The sequence below is a fragment of the Mugil cephalus genome, chromosome 10 (assembly GCF_022458985.1).
Source record: "Mugil cephalus isolate CIBA_MC_2020 chromosome 10, CIBA_Mcephalus_1.1, whole genome shotgun sequence".
Classification (NCBI taxonomy): Eukaryota; Metazoa; Chordata; class Actinopteri; order Mugiliformes; family Mugilidae; genus Mugil; species Mugil cephalus.
The window spans coordinates 20,761,951-20,778,978 of record NC_061779.1 but is presented as its reverse complement, the minus strand read 5'-3'; the positions used below and the strand labels follow the sequence as shown (position 1 = coordinate 20,778,978).

The 17,028-nt window shown below is 44.3% G+C and overlaps 1 protein-coding gene and 1 non-coding gene across 4 annotated transcripts in view; one reads left to right on the top strand and one right to left on the bottom strand.

Moving 5' to 3' along the window:
• The window catches only part of peak1 (pseudopodium-enriched atypical kinase 1), a 97,181-nt gene extending 82,866 nt beyond the window's left edge, over positions 1–14,315 (top strand). For all 3 annotated transcript variants that reach the window (XM_047595756.1, XM_047595755.1, XM_047595757.1), the window contains 3 exons: positions 1,279–1,526; positions 6,560–7,398; positions 10,362–14,315. In XM_047595756.1, coding sequence (XP_047451712.1) covers positions 1,279–1,526; positions 6,560–7,398; positions 10,362–11,774 — 2,500 coding nt within the window. In that variant the 3' untranslated portion in view covers positions 11,775–14,315. The remainder of the gene's footprint in view (positions 1–1,278; positions 1,527–6,559; positions 7,399–10,361) is intronic.
• Positions 14,316–15,974: 1,659 nt separating this feature from the next.
• trnar-ucg lies at positions 15,975–16,047 on the bottom strand. Its single transcript has one exon. It is a non-coding gene; the product is annotated as a tRNA-Arg (tRNA).
• Between the last annotated feature and the right edge of the window lie 981 nt (positions 16,048–17,028).

The window sequence follows — 17,028 nt, the reverse complement described above, 5'->3', positions numbered from 1 at the left end:
ACGAGGTCAGCCTCATCAAAAACTGATCCATAGATCCAGAACAGATCAAATAATCCAAACGGTACATTGAAGTTAGACAATTCAGTCAGAAAAAAAAGTTGCAACAATATTTTGATGTGCAGGCTCCCTGTGGGGGGAATAAGGTGTTCACATACAGTATGTGACATCTTGCATGTGTGACTTGCATCTCTGCAAGCAATTAGCTACAGTTTACAACAAGTCTCTCCATAGCATCCCCAGGGCTTTCACACTGTGAATGGAGTCACAATGTGAGTTCTCACAGTGATAACACACTATGACTATCTGTAAGATATGACCCACATTTCTGGCACACTCAACCCATCTGGGCCGGCGTCAGTACATTGTTGCGATGGGAGCATTATATATTCACCAGATGTAAGTCCTTCTGAAAAGCAGTGTTATAGCAGACATAAAAGACATTACAAGGACAGACACTGACAGCTTGTATCAGTGTCGCTGCCTTGTCAGTGTACAAGGACACATGATTTGTTGTTTGTTTTCTTTTTTTTTTAATCCTTATAATTTATTAGCTTATTGTTTGTGAGAACTGGGATGTTTTGACATGATAATAAATGAACAAAAATGAATTTTTGTTAAGTTGGAAAAGCTGAAAGTAGCAATCACATTTAAGTCTGCCACCTTGTCATCACACCCATCAGGTTTAGATTCAAAGCATCTCACCTCTTTAAACACCTCAAGTCACGGCCACCTACTGTCATAGAGCCCTTCAAAACATATCATCACACTCCATTGTGACCTGCTCTGCCTTGTTTTTCCCCTCATGCACCGTGTGTGCAGTTGTATATAAAACACATCAGGCTTCAAAAGCCTCCCACTTACCACTACACCGTCTCCAATTCATCATTTGCTCGGGCAGATGAAGTGCACTGATACGGTGGAGCAGAGACTGAGAAACTGAGCAGATAAAAACATTGTTGGATGCGTTTTCTTCATATCCTGAGTTAGATATAGCCGTCGTAGACGAAATGAATGATGGCAGATTAAAGCTCTCATCAAAAGCAGCTCTTTTATTATCACACAACACTGTTAGCTCTGCAGTAGCGCTCTCTAACATCATACCTCTTCTTTTCTGACTCGGTTTGCAGATAAGCCTTTGTACAATGAAACCTTCTCATGAAAAAAAAATATATTTACCCTCAGAAAGAAAGTTAAACCTCAAGTAAACACACCGCCGATGTATTTTTTTTTCCACATTTTCATAACTAAATGAGTCATTCCTCTGTCTGTCATGTGCAGCCAGGTACCAGCGAGTGCCAGCAGTGCCAGGGATCGGGAGCCGCCCCCTGCCACCTCCCTGCTTGCCAGAGTGAATCTGGGTCTGGTGCTTGGGGAGGGCGAGGAGGGCCACGCCAACCAGGTTTTCACCGCGGCTTCTGCCAGCGAGGGCAGCGCCAGCCTCGGAGAGCCTGAGGACGACGGGAGCCACTCTCATCACTCCCACTCTCCCGCCTCCAGCCAATGCAGTGCCACCTACAGCAACCTGGGTAAGAGCTGCACACGGCTCGTCGAATGCGTCTGTTTAGAGTCGTCGTGAGGGTTTTAAGTAGATGAATGTTCCCACAAATGTTCACTCGTGTTTTCGTGCAGTTCATTCACTCCCAGCCAGTTTGACTTTTCTCCTGCATCAGCACACTTCCTCATGTGACAAGACATAATTTATTCCCTGTTAAAATAGCTGGAGCTCGCATCTTGTCACCGACAGTCTCAACCTAGAATACCTTTGAGAAGATTTCAGCTTGAGGTGGGAAATGTTTTCCCCCTGTTTATGAAGCTAGTCCTTTCCGTGCTTGGAACGTGATCAAAACTCAAGGCCCTGCTTCTTCAGATCCCTCAAAATAGATCCTATTTTTATCTTTTTTTGTCTTCTTGAATTTCTGCAAACCGTATTTGAAATAATTGATGGGTTTGGAATGAGGTTACACTGTGAACCACAGTGCTTCCTTACCACAGTGTAAGACTCTTCTGTATGATTGACCACAGTTCTGCTATTAATGTCATAAAAGCTTTTATCCCCAGTATAATCTCAACATAATTATATGCTTTCTGTTTTTTTCTCTCTGAATGATCCTAATTGTCTGGTGTGAAATTAATAAAGTTCCGTGTGAGAAAGACGTGGAGTAGAAAAGACAACCTGAATTACTCACTTAAAGGTTTATGACTCACTTCTGTAGAAACTCCTAAGCTCCAAAGCTGATGCACGGCAGCATTTTGGATTTAAAAAGCATGACAACAGAAAAGAGCTGGACAAAAGCAAAGCCATATGACATTTGGTCAGGGTTGCATTTGTGCAAAATTTGCTACATTATTTTTGTGAAAATCTCTTTCATAAACAAGCACAATAGTTTCAAAAACCAAATGTCTCTCAATAAATCAATAATAAATTTAATCAAATATAATTCATAGGAATCAAATTTGAGTCTGTTCATGAATCTGTATCTGGACCCGCCCCTAGTACACAAGTTTATTTCTGCTGCTTTACATCAGAGTCTATCGTGACTGAACCAGCCTCATGGACCTCTTGCACTGCCACATTGGCTTCAGGGGTTTCCCCTTGAATAGAACACAGATCTTGTGTTTTCTTGAAAATAAAAACATCTTCCACTGGGGAGAACAGCACAGACAGTTTGTGTAACCTTACATATCCAGTGCAAAGGGACTCGGACACAAGGGAGTCAAAAGAGCAGAGGAATCAATAAAAAAAGAAAACTTGCTTCTGCTTTTGCTATCTCCTTCTCGAAGTCTGCGACATTATTAAAAGCCAAAGAATGAAATCTGAAATCTGTTTTATTTACTGTAAGGTGACCTATTTGCAGCAAAAGCAAGAAATCTGTTAAAAAAAAAAAAAAAAATAAATAGGACAACTATTTGCTGGGAGTTATTCCCAGTTCTTTAGTTATTTTTTTGCATGAACACAACACCATTATGAGGAGCAGTCAGCAAATACCATGATAATGATGTTCCTCTGTAACACTACATTTTGTAGAGCCTGTTTGTGAGTTGTTGACAGTGGACATTTCACCCGCAGACTTTATCAGCTGCTCAGTATTACAGGTGCATAACAAAGAGCATATAAGATCAGGCTGTAGCAGAGATGAGGGGAGGTAGGCACAGCTGCCGTGCGTTGCCGTCCACTTAAATATGAATCTGTGTGCATGTGCGTGCGTGTGTGTATGTGTGAACGCGAGTCTCTGTGATCAAGAGAAATAGAAACACAAAGTGATAGGGTGCAGAGTGTGGGTTTGTGGAGCAGAAGAGCTATCGAGATGCTTCACTGTCAGGTGTCTACACACGTGGACATGTGATAGTTGAAAGATGTGTTTTTTCTTACTGTCAGCGGCCAATATATTTGTGTTTTGTGTTGTGCTAATTGGCCTTTTTTCTCCTTTTATTTCACTGGGTTTGTATAAACTGATTATGCAGTTTTGTGCGTGTTTATTTGGCCCTGTGGATAGATGTGTTGCGATTGTGTTAAAAGGTCCCTGGATGACGCGCGGTGAGCTGCCTGCAGCCTAATTTTACTTTGCTTCACGCTGCTAATGAGGGACAAAAAAGGAGTGCGTGCTTCCGTCTTTATGTGCTGTGTTGCGCAGCACGTCATTTTTGTTTAGGAGGGCACGTGTGGCCCTTAATACACACGCCCCTGCTGCTTTAAGACACACAGACACCGGGCGAGGAGCTTATTTTAACTTTCCACATCTGTCTCGTCTCTCGTGCTCGTCAGGATTTTAGAAAAAGAATTGTTTTCCTCAATTCGGCCGCAGTATCATTTTCACTCATTTTCATGAAGAGCCGCGTTCATTTTCCAAACAAGTGTCTCTCTCTCTCTCTCTCACTCACTCACTCGCTCACTGTCATACAGTATACACTCGCTTTTTTAATCAGAGCATCAGGCAGTAGGAGGCAGAGCGCTCAGCCTCGCTCACAGAGAAATCGCCAGTATTGGTGGGAGCGTTGAGCCAGCCTGTTGGCACCTGAGGCTCCTCTCAGACTCTCAGGGATGGAAGCAGAGAAAAGCCTTTCATTCTGCCTCCGCTGTACCGCCTTCAAATAAAAACTTTGAGGCATTAGTGGAATTGAGGTAGGCTTGTTTTTCTTGTTTTTTTACTCTTTATCTCTCAGTATTCATCTGCGAGTGTCTCCTGCTCGCCCCCTCACCTCTTTGTGTTCTTGTTTCTCTCTCATTCCCCCCACTTTCTCCTCCATTAGCCACCCACTCCGCCGCTCTCTCTTCATTCCTCCCCTCTGCTCTTCTTTATTCTAACCACCTCCGTGGCTTCCTCTTGTTGCAGTGTCAGACTTAGTTTTGTTACAGCACAATGGCTAAGCGGTAATCATTCTGCTGCAGCAACAAGTATCTTCACCCACCTTTTAAAGAAATCTAATAGAAGAATAGCCGTCTCTGAATGTTGAAGTGAAGCGCTTTAATACACTAGAATTCATCTACAGTATGTTTATAGTATAGTGTCAAAACAATATCTTTTTCACTGTGTGGAACGTCATTCTTTAAATTAGTATTATTCCCTGTCTCTGAAATGATTTTCGACCATTGCTTTCAGTGCGATTCTGAATTTCTAAACAGAGGAAATCCTTCACTCAACCCAGCTGGAGAACAAATGTGCTTCACTACAACTGTAATTTCTGTGCCTGCATGCATTTGTCAGATTGTTTCTCCTCCAGTGTTTGTGATGGGATATGATAACGTGGAGGAGAGGTAATGTGATAGCTCTGAATTTGCATGTTTTGGTACCCGGTATTTGGATGAAAACAGTAACAAAACTGTTGTCTGAGACACATGAGGTTTTACAGTGACAGAAAATGCGATAAGTGTTTTAATCCTCAGCAGATTTTCAAGGGACTGCTGCTTTATCTCCTTCTGACAGACTCACATCAGAAGAAGTCACATTTAACAGCTGAGGGTTTGAAACATTAAACAAAACAATGCCATAGTCGGGGTTATCACTTTCAGCTATTTGCAGTAAAAAATATATAAACCACCATATAAACAGTGATACTTTCAGTAATTTCTTTAGCAAAGATTTCTAAAATTTAAATGTCTCAATTACTCAAATCAAATTAAAATAGTCAGTTCTTTTCTTTGTTTTATGTCTTTGTACATTGCTTATATTTGGATTTCAGACTGCTTTCTAGCAATATAAAAAGTCATAAATGGTTATTTTGGTTTCTGAGACCTTAGGAGTTTTTAACGACATTATTTAGACATTTTACAAATGATTGCAAAAAAAAAAGTATCTTATGTAATTCAGTTAAGTCGCAAAGACAGCGCTGCAATAAACCATCCTCACAACTGGTCAAGGGAGATGCCTGCTCTCTTGGATGGATTATTGCAGATTGGTGGAGGAACACACTAAATAATATATTCGTTCCAGGGAGGATTACCAAGACTCATTTACTTTATCCTGACTGCCCTGTCTTAAGACTTCTTCTGCATTCTTAAGAACAAGGGGGCGTGACTTACACGTGGCAAGTCACTCACATTTTTACCAATCAGTAGAAAGTAGAAAGAGAAATTGTATGTTCAAGCAGAAGTCTGTCGTCTTCGAACACTAAGTATTGTCTTCTAAGACATACGTGTGTTCCCTGGAGAGTAAAAGCTGCACAGTAGAGCTTTCTGAGACCTCGTCCTCCCACTTATTTAAAACTACCTGGCTGTTTCATTCCCATCATGCTTAGACACTTTTCATTTCGTCAGACACTTGTCCCTGACCCACCTGCCTCTCTGGTCCTCAACTCTGGAGACCGTAGACAGAGTCTCATCGACCCCTCAAACCTCCGGTTCCCTTCCACGAGCCTCACAGAAAAATAAGGTCATGTCAAGCCACTGATAAATTTGCTCTCCGCGCCGCCTCTTTAAGCCTCACTGCAGAACAGAACTGCAGATTGAGTCGGGCAGCTGGATGGTTGCAGCAGTGCCTGGTGCCCAGCTGTCCTGCTCCTTGGCTTGAATACTCCTACACCAGCTCCCTCACGTGCCGCAGCACACAACCTTATGTCAGCCTCTCATCTTCATCGGAGGCAACCAGCCAGTGGGCGACCCGAAACAGCGTGGCAGAGAACTAAGTAGATTCGAAAAAACTGTACAAGTGTGTGGAAGTGCAAAATTATCTTTGTGTCATGTGAAATTTTATCTCTCTATCTGAAAACTGGTATCACAGTTTTTTTATATAGATAGATCTTTACTAACTGTTGTAGAAAATACATAACCCAAAGGCTTAGACCATAAGTTGTCATGAGAGGTCACAAAAAAAAGCATCATTTATCATTTTCGGCGGCAGGCTGGCGCAGCCATTTGGATTTTCAACCAGTACAGAGATAAAATACCTGAATTGGATATTCCCACAAACAATCAGATCCATTGTAGGACTATATCTAAATGTAGACCAAATGTACAACAATTCCTTGTGAAATGTTATAGAGTGGTAAATTGTATGCTAGATTTCCTGCTCTTAAATTTAATTGAATCTTACTCCTACGTTATGTTTCTTTCTTGCTCCTCCAGGTCAGTCTCGAGCCAACATGATCCCACTGAAACAGCCACGGAACATGAAAGCGTCCAATGACACCTTGGCCTCCATTGACCTGGACGTCCTTGCCGACCAGCCAGCGCCTAAAGCTACACCACCACCACTACCCAAGAAGGCAGTTCCTCGCTCCAGTACTGAACCCAGCCTGGTTGGCAAAGAGCCAATCCCAATCCAGGGAGCTTTTAGACCTCGAGCTGAAGCTAAACCCGGGGGCACCAACCTAAGCGTGGCCAATCCTCTCTATGACTTGGACTCCACCTGGGAAACAGCAAGTCAGAGCTCCTCTCTCAGCTCTGAGCCTCATCGAGGTCACGACCACGAAAGCGGTGACTCCTTGGAGAGATCGTCGGCCTCCACAGCTACCAACAAGGCCCGCCTGGCTAACAACGCGTCCTCTCTTGCCCCCCAGTCTGCACCTGCTGCACCCAGTGCAGCCACCAGCAGAGAGAGGAGGGTCTACCCAAGCACAGAGTCACTGATTGGAAGGGGTCGGGCGACAGGTCGAGTTGCTTCCGGAGGAGGAGGAGGAGGAGGAGGTGGGTCCAAACCCCAGAGGCCGGCTCTTTACAGGGGTTTAGACAGCTGGGATGAGGTGGTGGGGAGGATCCGGGGGCTCCACACGGACACTCTGCGGAAGCTGGCTTCGAAGTGCGAGGACCGTTTCATGGCCGGCCAGAAGGATCATTTGAGATTCGGCACCGACAGCTGGTCCCACTTCAGGCTGACCACTGGGAAGCCCTGCTGTGAGGCTGGGGATGCTGTGTACTACACCGCCTCTTACGCCAAGGACCCACTGGTCAACTATGCCATCAAGGTGAGAGGTTTCTGTTTATAGAATAAATGACAAACTCAGATTGACTGCTTCTGTTTTGATACACAGAAGTATAATCCTGTTTGCCTTTAACCAGAAGCAGAGCACTGGCATTGAAACATGCTGCGGTTTATAGTCGCATTTACTGAAAGTCGTTTTTATTAAACGTCAGTCAGTCTCATTAGTTATCCTGTCATTTATACTCTAGTAAAAGTCACGACTCAGAACCTGCTTTGGTAATGTCTTAAATTAGAGCAGCTATTGGGAACTTACAAGTATCTGCTCAGTGTTGGGTTCAATTATATCTAATACTAACTGCACTGATGTGCAATCAAAAAAGCCACAGTTTGTGCTTCACAGTCTCAGCAAAATGTTTCCACGGCTTATTTTTCAACTTGCTCTTGCTTTGATTTAATAAGTGCCTTTTAGGGAGAGTCGTTGTTTTGCATTCTCATTGCATCAGGAGGGATTTTAGATAAATGTGATTTCTGGTGGTTTGCAGTGGATTTATAATAAAAGTTTTGTCAGCGTTAAGGGATCGCTTCCCTCCTCCTCTGCTGAGGCTGCGGAAGGTGTTTATGCTGAAATATTGCCGGTTAAACTTTGAGCCCTCAGGCCACGACATTGTGCAATAAAACCTGTGTGTGCATGCGTTTGTTTTTCTCCCGGTGTGTAATTGTGTTGAGGGCAGCCATGAGCTGTGTGAGTCAGAGAAAAAGCGGCGGTGGGGTCGGGGGCAGAGCCTGCTGGAAGAGTTCTGAAGAAGAAATGGATGAAGGTTGCATTATTCACAGGAAATGAAACTCTGCGCTCCGTGGTACTTCAAAGCTTTGCCTTCATATTAGCAGCAGGCTCAAGAGAAACTCTTGTTTTTTCATGATGCTCATCCATAAATAACCAGCAACCAGGAGCAGCAGAAGCAGCTGAACACAAACCGGCCCCAACTTCCCAATTAAACTTTCCTCAGCTCCGCATTTAAATGTGGCCTCGTGTGCTCTGCCCCCTCCTCTACGCCGTACGCGTAGTTGATCCTGCTGCAAATGAGATTTTGAATGCTGTGATATTTTTAATGCTGTACTCATTATTCATAACCCACCTTTAGCATGTTTATGCCAATTCTCAACTTTCCAAGCAGGTCGGTGAGAGTGCTTTAAAGCTTTTGGTATCTCTGAAATGTCAGTATTAAGGAAACAAGAAGGGACAATAAATGGAACTGTTGTTAACCTGGAGCTCTGTCTACAATGTGCAATCTATAAAAAGTGAAAAACCTACAGATGTCCTCTAAGAACGATCAGTAGGCAGCAGTAGTCTGGAGCAGCAAGTCCAAACAAACATCCAGTGAACCTGCGCATTCCAGAGCTCCACAGTGCGTCTGAGAGGAGCTCCGTGCTGCAGCCATTCACGCTGCATCACATCTCCATCAATCACATCACAGGCAGTTTAGCAAAGCTCAAAGTCAGGAGTCATAAAGTAAAATGATTGAGGCTGTTGTTGTAGTAACGAAATGTCATCCGAGAAGGTTTATGGCTTCATTGTTGGTGTTATTCAAAGCCCGAGGTCAAAAAGAGGTTGTATAAATGACTGACAAAGAGCAGAGGAATCTTTTAGTGTGTGGCAGCTTATTGTACAATCCTGGAATAGTCGTCGTCCCAAATAATAGGTCCAAGTGAGTTGTAGTAAACCGTGACTTTTCAGAATAACCACAGTCGTTCATGTCAAGCCGTTGTGGTTCACTTGTTAATCTGTTAGCTTGTTAGTCAGTTTGTACAGAGTTTATATTATAAATATTCTTCAGCACCATGCTACAAATCTGCTGGAGGTTTACCCTCCAGCAACTCTCAAGTCTGCATAATTTGTTCAAATTGTGAATATATCATGTTGTATTTAGATTTTTTATTCTAAACTAATAAACATTAATTGCCAGTGTCAGTCATGTGGTTCAATTTAACCACGGCATTGAGTTTGGAGCATTTTGAAAGCCAGTAGTGGGCAGGAATTCATATTTTTTGAGTTCTTCCTACCAGTCACTCAGTATCTTGAAGCTGTCCTCACAGACTCTGGCTCGTAATCTTAACATTATTACTGGAGACATTTTGAGTGAAAATATTTGTTAAAGTTGGTCTTGTTGGCAGGTAATTACAGCATTACTAATAAACTCACGCCATTAATTTGAGTGAAAAGCAAACAACTGATGTTGGACTCAAAATATCTCAGGACTGCGTCGTGACTTCTCTCCCTCTGTTGGTATTTTAGTGAATGTTGTCACGTCTGCAGAGAGTGAGCCTGTCCCCGACTCTGCTTCACCTCTGTGCTGTGATCAAAGAGCAGAGGGAGGGAGAGAGAGAGCTAGAAAAGGCTGTCACTGTGGTTTAAAAGACGGAGATATGCTCTCAGTGCTGTCAGTGACAGACTGCTCTTGGCTTCTTTCACTTCTGTATGTCATTAACGGCATGAGCTGCAGTCTTTCTGAAAACACTGTTCCATAGGTAAAATCCCACAACAAGGTCAAAACTAACAAGGGTTTTTGTTATGTCAAAGCTGTACCCAAGCCTGTCTATGGCAAATATATCAAGTTTCTAGTTAAAAAGGCTGACCTATTTCCCACAGCAGCCTAGCGCATTGTATTTTTTTTCTGAAATGTGACAGGAGAAGGAGTGCATCTGCTGTGGATTTTTTTTTTTGCACATATCAATACGCAATAGAAATGCTCCAGACAGCAGGGTGATGTCAGAACTAAGTACGCTCAAAATTAAGTACAGTGGTAGAAGTGTGTTTCTGAACAACAGGCTCAACAAGTTACATCACATAATTCTTTTTAGAATCAGTTTCTTTGAGAACTAAAATAATCTATAATATGATCAGAATTGTCCTCCTTACTTTTCCTAACTGCTTCATCATGAGAGAGGTCCCATGTCACGTTCAGACATCGCATTGACGTTAATGTTCTCTTTCTTCATCTTCTCCAGATCTGTCGGAGCCAGGTGAAGGAGACCCAGCAGCAGTTTTTCCACAGCCTTGCAGTGAGACAAAGCCTGGCGCTGCACTTCAACATCCAGCAGGACTGTGGACACTTCCTGGCTGATGTCCCCACACGCCTGCTCCCCTGGGAAGAGGAGGACGAGGAGGAAGAGGAAGAGGAGGAAGATAAAAAGGAAGAAGGACCTACAGACAAAGAGAAGGAGGTTAAGACGGACGCAAACACGACAGAGCCCAAAGCCCCTAACGGTAAAGCAGACGAAACGTCAGCAGCAGCAGGTCACATGAACACCACCGGCCGATTGAGGAGCCGAGTGGTGGTCATCACGCGTGAGGTGCCGTTCCAGACGGTGGCTGACTTTGTCAGAGAAGGCCTAACCAGACACGCCCACAACCCGGAGCTGTACGAGCGGCAGGTCTGTCTCCTGCTGCTGCAGCTGTGCTCCGGCCTGGAACACATGAAGCCTTATCACGTGACCCACTGTGATCTGCGCCTGGAGAACCTGCTGCTGGTCCAGTGCCAACCCGGCAACCCCTGGAATCTGGACTTACTTGAGCCCAACAACAACAGCAACAGCAGCGCCGGCTCCGGTGGGGCCGGTGCCGCGGCCGCCGCCGCAGCCAACGCCACCTGCCCCGCCCGCCTCATCATCAGCAACTTCTCTCAAGCCAAGCAGAAGAGCACCCTGGCCACCGACCCTGGCACGCTGCGCGACCAGTCGAGGCTGGCACCCGAAATCGTCACGGCCACGCAGTACCGCAAGTGTGACGAGTTCCAGACTGGGATTCTCATCTACGAGATGCTGCACCGCCCCAACCCCTTTGAGGAGACGCCCGAGCTGAAGGAGCGGGAGTACACCTGGGCCGACCTGCCGCCGCTCCCGGTCAGATCGCTGTACTCGCAGGGCCTGCAGCAGCTGGCCAGATTACTGCTCACCGTCAACCCCTCCGAGAGGATCCGAATGTCCGAAGCGCGGGCCTGCCTGCAGTGTCTCCTCTGGGGGCCCCGGGAGGACTTGTTTCAGGCGCTGGGCTGCAGCACCACCGGCCCCATGTCAGGGGCCACAGCGAGCCAGCGCGAGGCCACCCTCCAGAACTGGTTGGACCTGAAGCGGACGCTCATGATGATCAAGTTCGCGGAGCGTTCGCTGGACACCGCTTGCGGTGTGAGTCTGGAGGACTGGCTGTGCTGCCAGTATCTGGCGTTTGCCACCACAGAAAGCCTGAGCCGGGTGGTGCACATCCTGCAGCAGCCACAGCAACACCCGCACCCGCAGCCGCAGCCGCAGCAGCAGCAGCAACCCCCACCTCAGAACCAGAACCAGCCAGCACACCCGGCACAGAACCAAACCCAAACACATCTAGCACACCCCTTCCACTTGACTCAGTCGCAGCCGCTCTAAGTTCCTCTGCCTAACTGTTACTATGGCAACAGACCCAACTTCCCCCGTGTGGTCCCTCTGCTGATGCTGGAGTGTGATGTGAGCTAATAGTCGGCTTTGTTGTTGCAGCAGCCACAGTGTTCACCTCAAACTAAACAGCTGGCTGTGCAGTGTCTGTGTTTTCGGCACAGAGTGAGAGTTTTCCTTTGAACAGCTAAGCTTCACGTTCAGGGTTAATAAAAGTTAACTTTCACATTTCAAGTCCAAAACAAAGGAAACATTAGAGCCAGTCGGTGGAATCGTTTTGGCTCTTGTGTTTTGACACTCCGGCAGAGTTAAAGCGGAGAATTCACCATTATTTCATGGCTTCATGGAGTTTTTCAGCCTGCAGGGCTGTGAGGGCTCTGCATTTGATATGACGGAGTCAGATTTGTTTACACGTAAATATTCTCACTTTCATCAGATTCACCACAGTTAAACAGAATCCAGATGGAAATTGGAGAATATCTTCACAGTTGTTTGACTGATTATTACATTTTTTTTTAGATGGAAAAGACGAAAAAAGTGAAATGAAGGGAGACTATTTTAAATGAAGGGATTAAAAAAAAAAAAAAAAATGACGCCAAAATGATTTTGTGATGGATGTGTCATCTTCGAAATTGAATCTAACCAGAGTGTTTTTCCAGTCTGGACTGATGCAAAAGTGAAATATATTTTAGTGGTGAAGCCCCAAATTGTCCATCTAAAGATTCTTTGACAAGTTTTAACCCTGCTGGACTTAAGTGGGTTTATTCTAGCTGAGACTGTCTGGAGCAGTCCGGAGTAGAGGAGAGGTGAGGTGATGCTGTTGTATCATGTCGTACTTTACACTCCTGCACAGAGCTTTGTAGAGGGAGGTGACGAACACTGAGCTAATTCTGGCTTTACAGTTTTTGACGCTATGAAAACGGGACACAACGGCCCTGGCTTCTTGTCTGAGTATGTGCAATTAATATATTTTGTTGTTTCTTTTGGAGGTAAAAGCGTATGAACATTTCATAGCACACGCAGTCTTTTACTCATCCTCCCGTTCATTAGTTTTGTGGCACATAAACCGATTCTTTTCTTTTCACTCCTGCAAGTTAAATGAAACAAACTTCTTACAGCGGATGAGATGTTTCAGGGACTGCAAAAAAAAAAAAAAAAAAAAGTGATTCGTTGTCTACTGTGTTGTTTTTGTCAAGTTGTTTTCGGACGGTTCTGGGTCATGGATGACATTTGCACACTCAGTCTGAACGCTCCTCGATGGAGAATGGAGGACTGAACGGGACTGAGGACAGGAGGAGACTGAGAAAAGTTCCTGTGAATTAGAGGAACTGTTTTTTGCAGCGTGTGGAATGTAAAAGGACTGAAACGGACATTTGGACCTGGTCTCATCTGCTTCTGAAACACACTCGCCTTCCAACCGAACCACTTTGTTTCACATATAGAGTCTTGACTGGCCTTGTAGAGGAACTACTCAACCACTGAGACTTGCTTCCATTCCGCCTGCCTTGTTTCCCGTCCTCCGGGGGTTTCCTGACCAATAGGACGGCACATCTTGCATTGATGCTCCCTCCCTGTCACTCAGCAGATATATTCTGCTTTAATTAAATGAGCTCTGTGCTATTGATCAGTACCTTCCTGCCTGGAGTCACATTCACACAAGCCCCAGCTTCCACGTAGAATGATTGGAACCATATTTATTTTTTATTTTTTGGTTCCTGAAATATATTTTTAACTAAAGTGGACAATGCTTCGGAACTGGCTCTGAAAAATGCTTTGCATGCACATGTTTACTCATTTGCTCTCATTTCATATCCAAAAACGGCAGCAGTTCAGCTGTCGCTGAGGGGAAAGCACCGCTCTGTTCTACTGCAGATGTAGAGCAGAAAAACTTCATGGTCCACGGAGCGAAAATGAGACGGAGCAGGTTTGAGTTTGTGGCTGCGTTAAAGGGTTTGTGTACTGAGGAATGTGTGTGGGACAGCACTGGTGGCTGTCCTTGTATTCAGAGAAGCCTTTATATAGTTTAAATATATATAACCTGTATCTATTTTAATCCACACACTATTTTGTCGAGTACGGAGCACCTCTATTTCTGTCCTTAGAGTCTAACAATCATTTATCCATGAAAGCTTTACTTGACTTCTTCAAAGTGGCATGTTTTAGGAGAAGAGAAGGGTGAGTAGTTATCACTGTCCTACGCAGAGGATCAAAGAAGAGAGATCTTACTAATCATCAGCAGCATTAACACACACAACAATGTACAGGATTTCTACCCCTCTTGTAAATTTGACCTGCTTAGGAAGAAGAACCACTTTGGCTGAGGGATTTTGAGACGTTCATCAACTGTGCGGACGACGTTTTCCTCTTTCTGCTCGGGTTTCCTCTTCGCATTGTTAATTGCCACTGAACCTAACAACAGAAGCTCTCTGAGGCTTTCTAAATATGTGTACAGTATATGTGTCCTGGCCTGCCGCCATTCATTGTTGACAAGTTAACCGACAGTAACAGAACAATAAATATATGTTTTTATAGATACACTTGGTGCCATTGTGTTATTACCTGCTGGGATGTTTGGTTTGAAGTATGGTGTTATCATTATTACTAGAGGCTGGACCGATTAGAAAAGAGGTTCAGTCAGTGAAGATAAAGTGACGAGTTAATCTGCGATTAAAGTATTTACATGAGTTTTTTTTATCACATGATCTGCACTTGTGGAGATAATAATAGTTGATGCGGTTACACTCCTTTTTCAATCATTTTGGACCTGATCTGATTGCACCACAACAAAATAAGAACTGCTGTTAATGAGACCTGAGACCTTCCTGCCCCAAAGCTCTGAAACCTCTAACCACTATTTAACTCGTCCCCCTTTTATAGGCAGGTATCTTAAAGATACAAACAACTACAGTCCCAAAGCACAATATTATTTTAATAACATGTCTCAGACTGTGTGAAGAGGCATTACGTGTGGTGCTTTCACTGGACCTGGAATTATGTCTCTGCCAGCGTCCACCACCAGATGGAGACATGTAAAAGGCAGAGACGAGTCAGAATGCAGAGCCTCCTCCCCTGCTGTTAAGCCTCCGACTGACTATTACAGTGTTTACTCTTTAACACCACTCGGTTCTGTGTGTAGGCAAATAGTGAACGGGAAAGCTGTGAAAAGACGCTCGATGCATTTAGGTGGACGAACGCGTAAGCAGATTTATTTATGGCACATTTTGGAGATTTGCCGTTGATGAAACTTCAGTCGTAGCATGAAGAAAAAAAAAAAAAAGCAGAGATTATCCTGTCTGAGGCTGAGATTATACTCTTATCCAGTATTCTATGTCTCACACTTAAACTGTTGTTCCAGATTTAGTGTGTTGCATTTCAGGGAAGTACGGGTTTCTTCCCACAGTCAGAACACGTGCATGTTAGGTTAGGTTAGCTGGAGCTTCAGAGTGAATGGTTTCTCTTGTCTGTTGGGTCACCCTGGCCCTCCTCTTATCCCGTGTCAGCTGAGATAGGCTCCGTGACAAGGACCGTTGGCAAAACAAAAAAATAAAATAAAAAAATAATCAGATCCATCATATGGCCAAAAGAGGGCTTTACCACATGACTTCTTGTTACTAGCATCTCCACCTTTGGACTGATGTTTGAGGATGGTTCCTAAGTTTTTAGTATTTAAATCAAGCAGCACCAACAGAGCTTTCCCATTCTTGCTGGGGGTGAGAGTTGTTCCTATGATGCCAATAAAGACACTGTGTGCACACCTTTTCCATTAGGCCACATGGTCACACATCTGGGGCCATTCATGTGAGAACAGATCCAGTTGTTGGTTTCATTGTTGAACATGTGTTCCAAATGTGAATTTCTGGCCACTATGGAATTCGTACCAATGACCTAACAATCTGTGCTGACTGGCCCTTAATTGCAGCTCTCTCCCTGGTTGGTTTCTCAGTTGGTTTATTCCATCTCAGAAGTTACAGTCAAGGGCAGTCACAAAAGGAGGGAAGAAGAAGATAAATTCTCTCAGTACAACACACAATGCAAGGTACAAACACAGTGATTGCAGGTTCTTTTTTCACACATTTTCCAGGAATCTGTGCTCATCGTTGTACACACCATTTCCAAATGCAGGTCCTCCTTTACATTGCTAAACTGCTGGAGAGGAGTGTTTTTCCAATAAAGTCCAATAAAGACATTGAGTTTCAACCACGAAGGGACTCGAACCCTCAATCTTCTGATCCGAAGTCAGACGCCTTATCCATTAGGCCACGTGGTCACATGTGATTAACAGTGGAGCAGGAAGTCAGAACCACATGGTGTCATCATATTTATGAGGAAGCGGTCGAGGTGATTGTGATGTTCAACTAGAATGACTCCAAGCATGGATTACATTTAGGTGACATTTAAAACTCCTGAGGATCCTTAGAGTGTGCATATGAAAATAGCTGGTTTCTCTAATTCTGGGCTGCATATACCAATCAGGCATAACATTATGACCACCCATAGCAACGACACCCCTTGATGGCAGCAGTCATCCCCAGCTGAACGTGTCCCACACAGGTCTTAAATGATGTACAATTAAAAACGCATTGCTCGGGCTAACTGCCTAAATTAAGTGAATATAATTTGTGAATTTTGTGATGGGGAAAAACAGTAAGTCCCTCTCGTGATGTCTAAACTGTTACACCATTAGAAGCCTCATTTGAGTGGCTGCTTAACATTCAGTGCAGCCGTCGCATCATTTCATTAAGACAGAGGCAGTGGAACGTCTGACTGGGCAGATGTTCACACAGAGAGCGCTCTCATATCATTACTGTTTGGCGAAAAGAATTTAGGAAGATTACCAAAAATGAAGAATAATCTCTAAAGTGGAAGAAAAAAAAATGTGCCCGCTCTGTGGGCAATGAAATGGAAACGGCCATGAGTGATGCTCCGGTAGGTTTATTACCTGTAATATGAACCACTGCTTAATCAATAACCTCGAGAAAGAGGTCGAAGCAGGCCAGTCTGGGGGTCAGCGGATCCAGCTGCAGGGCATTAATTCATCGAAGGCGGTGAAGAACAAAGATGTGAACGTTCTCTAATTAAAAAAGACGCAACATGGCTCCTTGTGCGGTGTGGGGGTTTGCGTTTATTTGTCTGTCCAACATTTCTGATAAAGGGGGAATTATTAAGCACATTTTCAAATGGTGCTGCACCTATGGAGTTGTCGGATAATGGAATCATCGCAGAAGAATGAGAAAGTGATTCTAGTGCA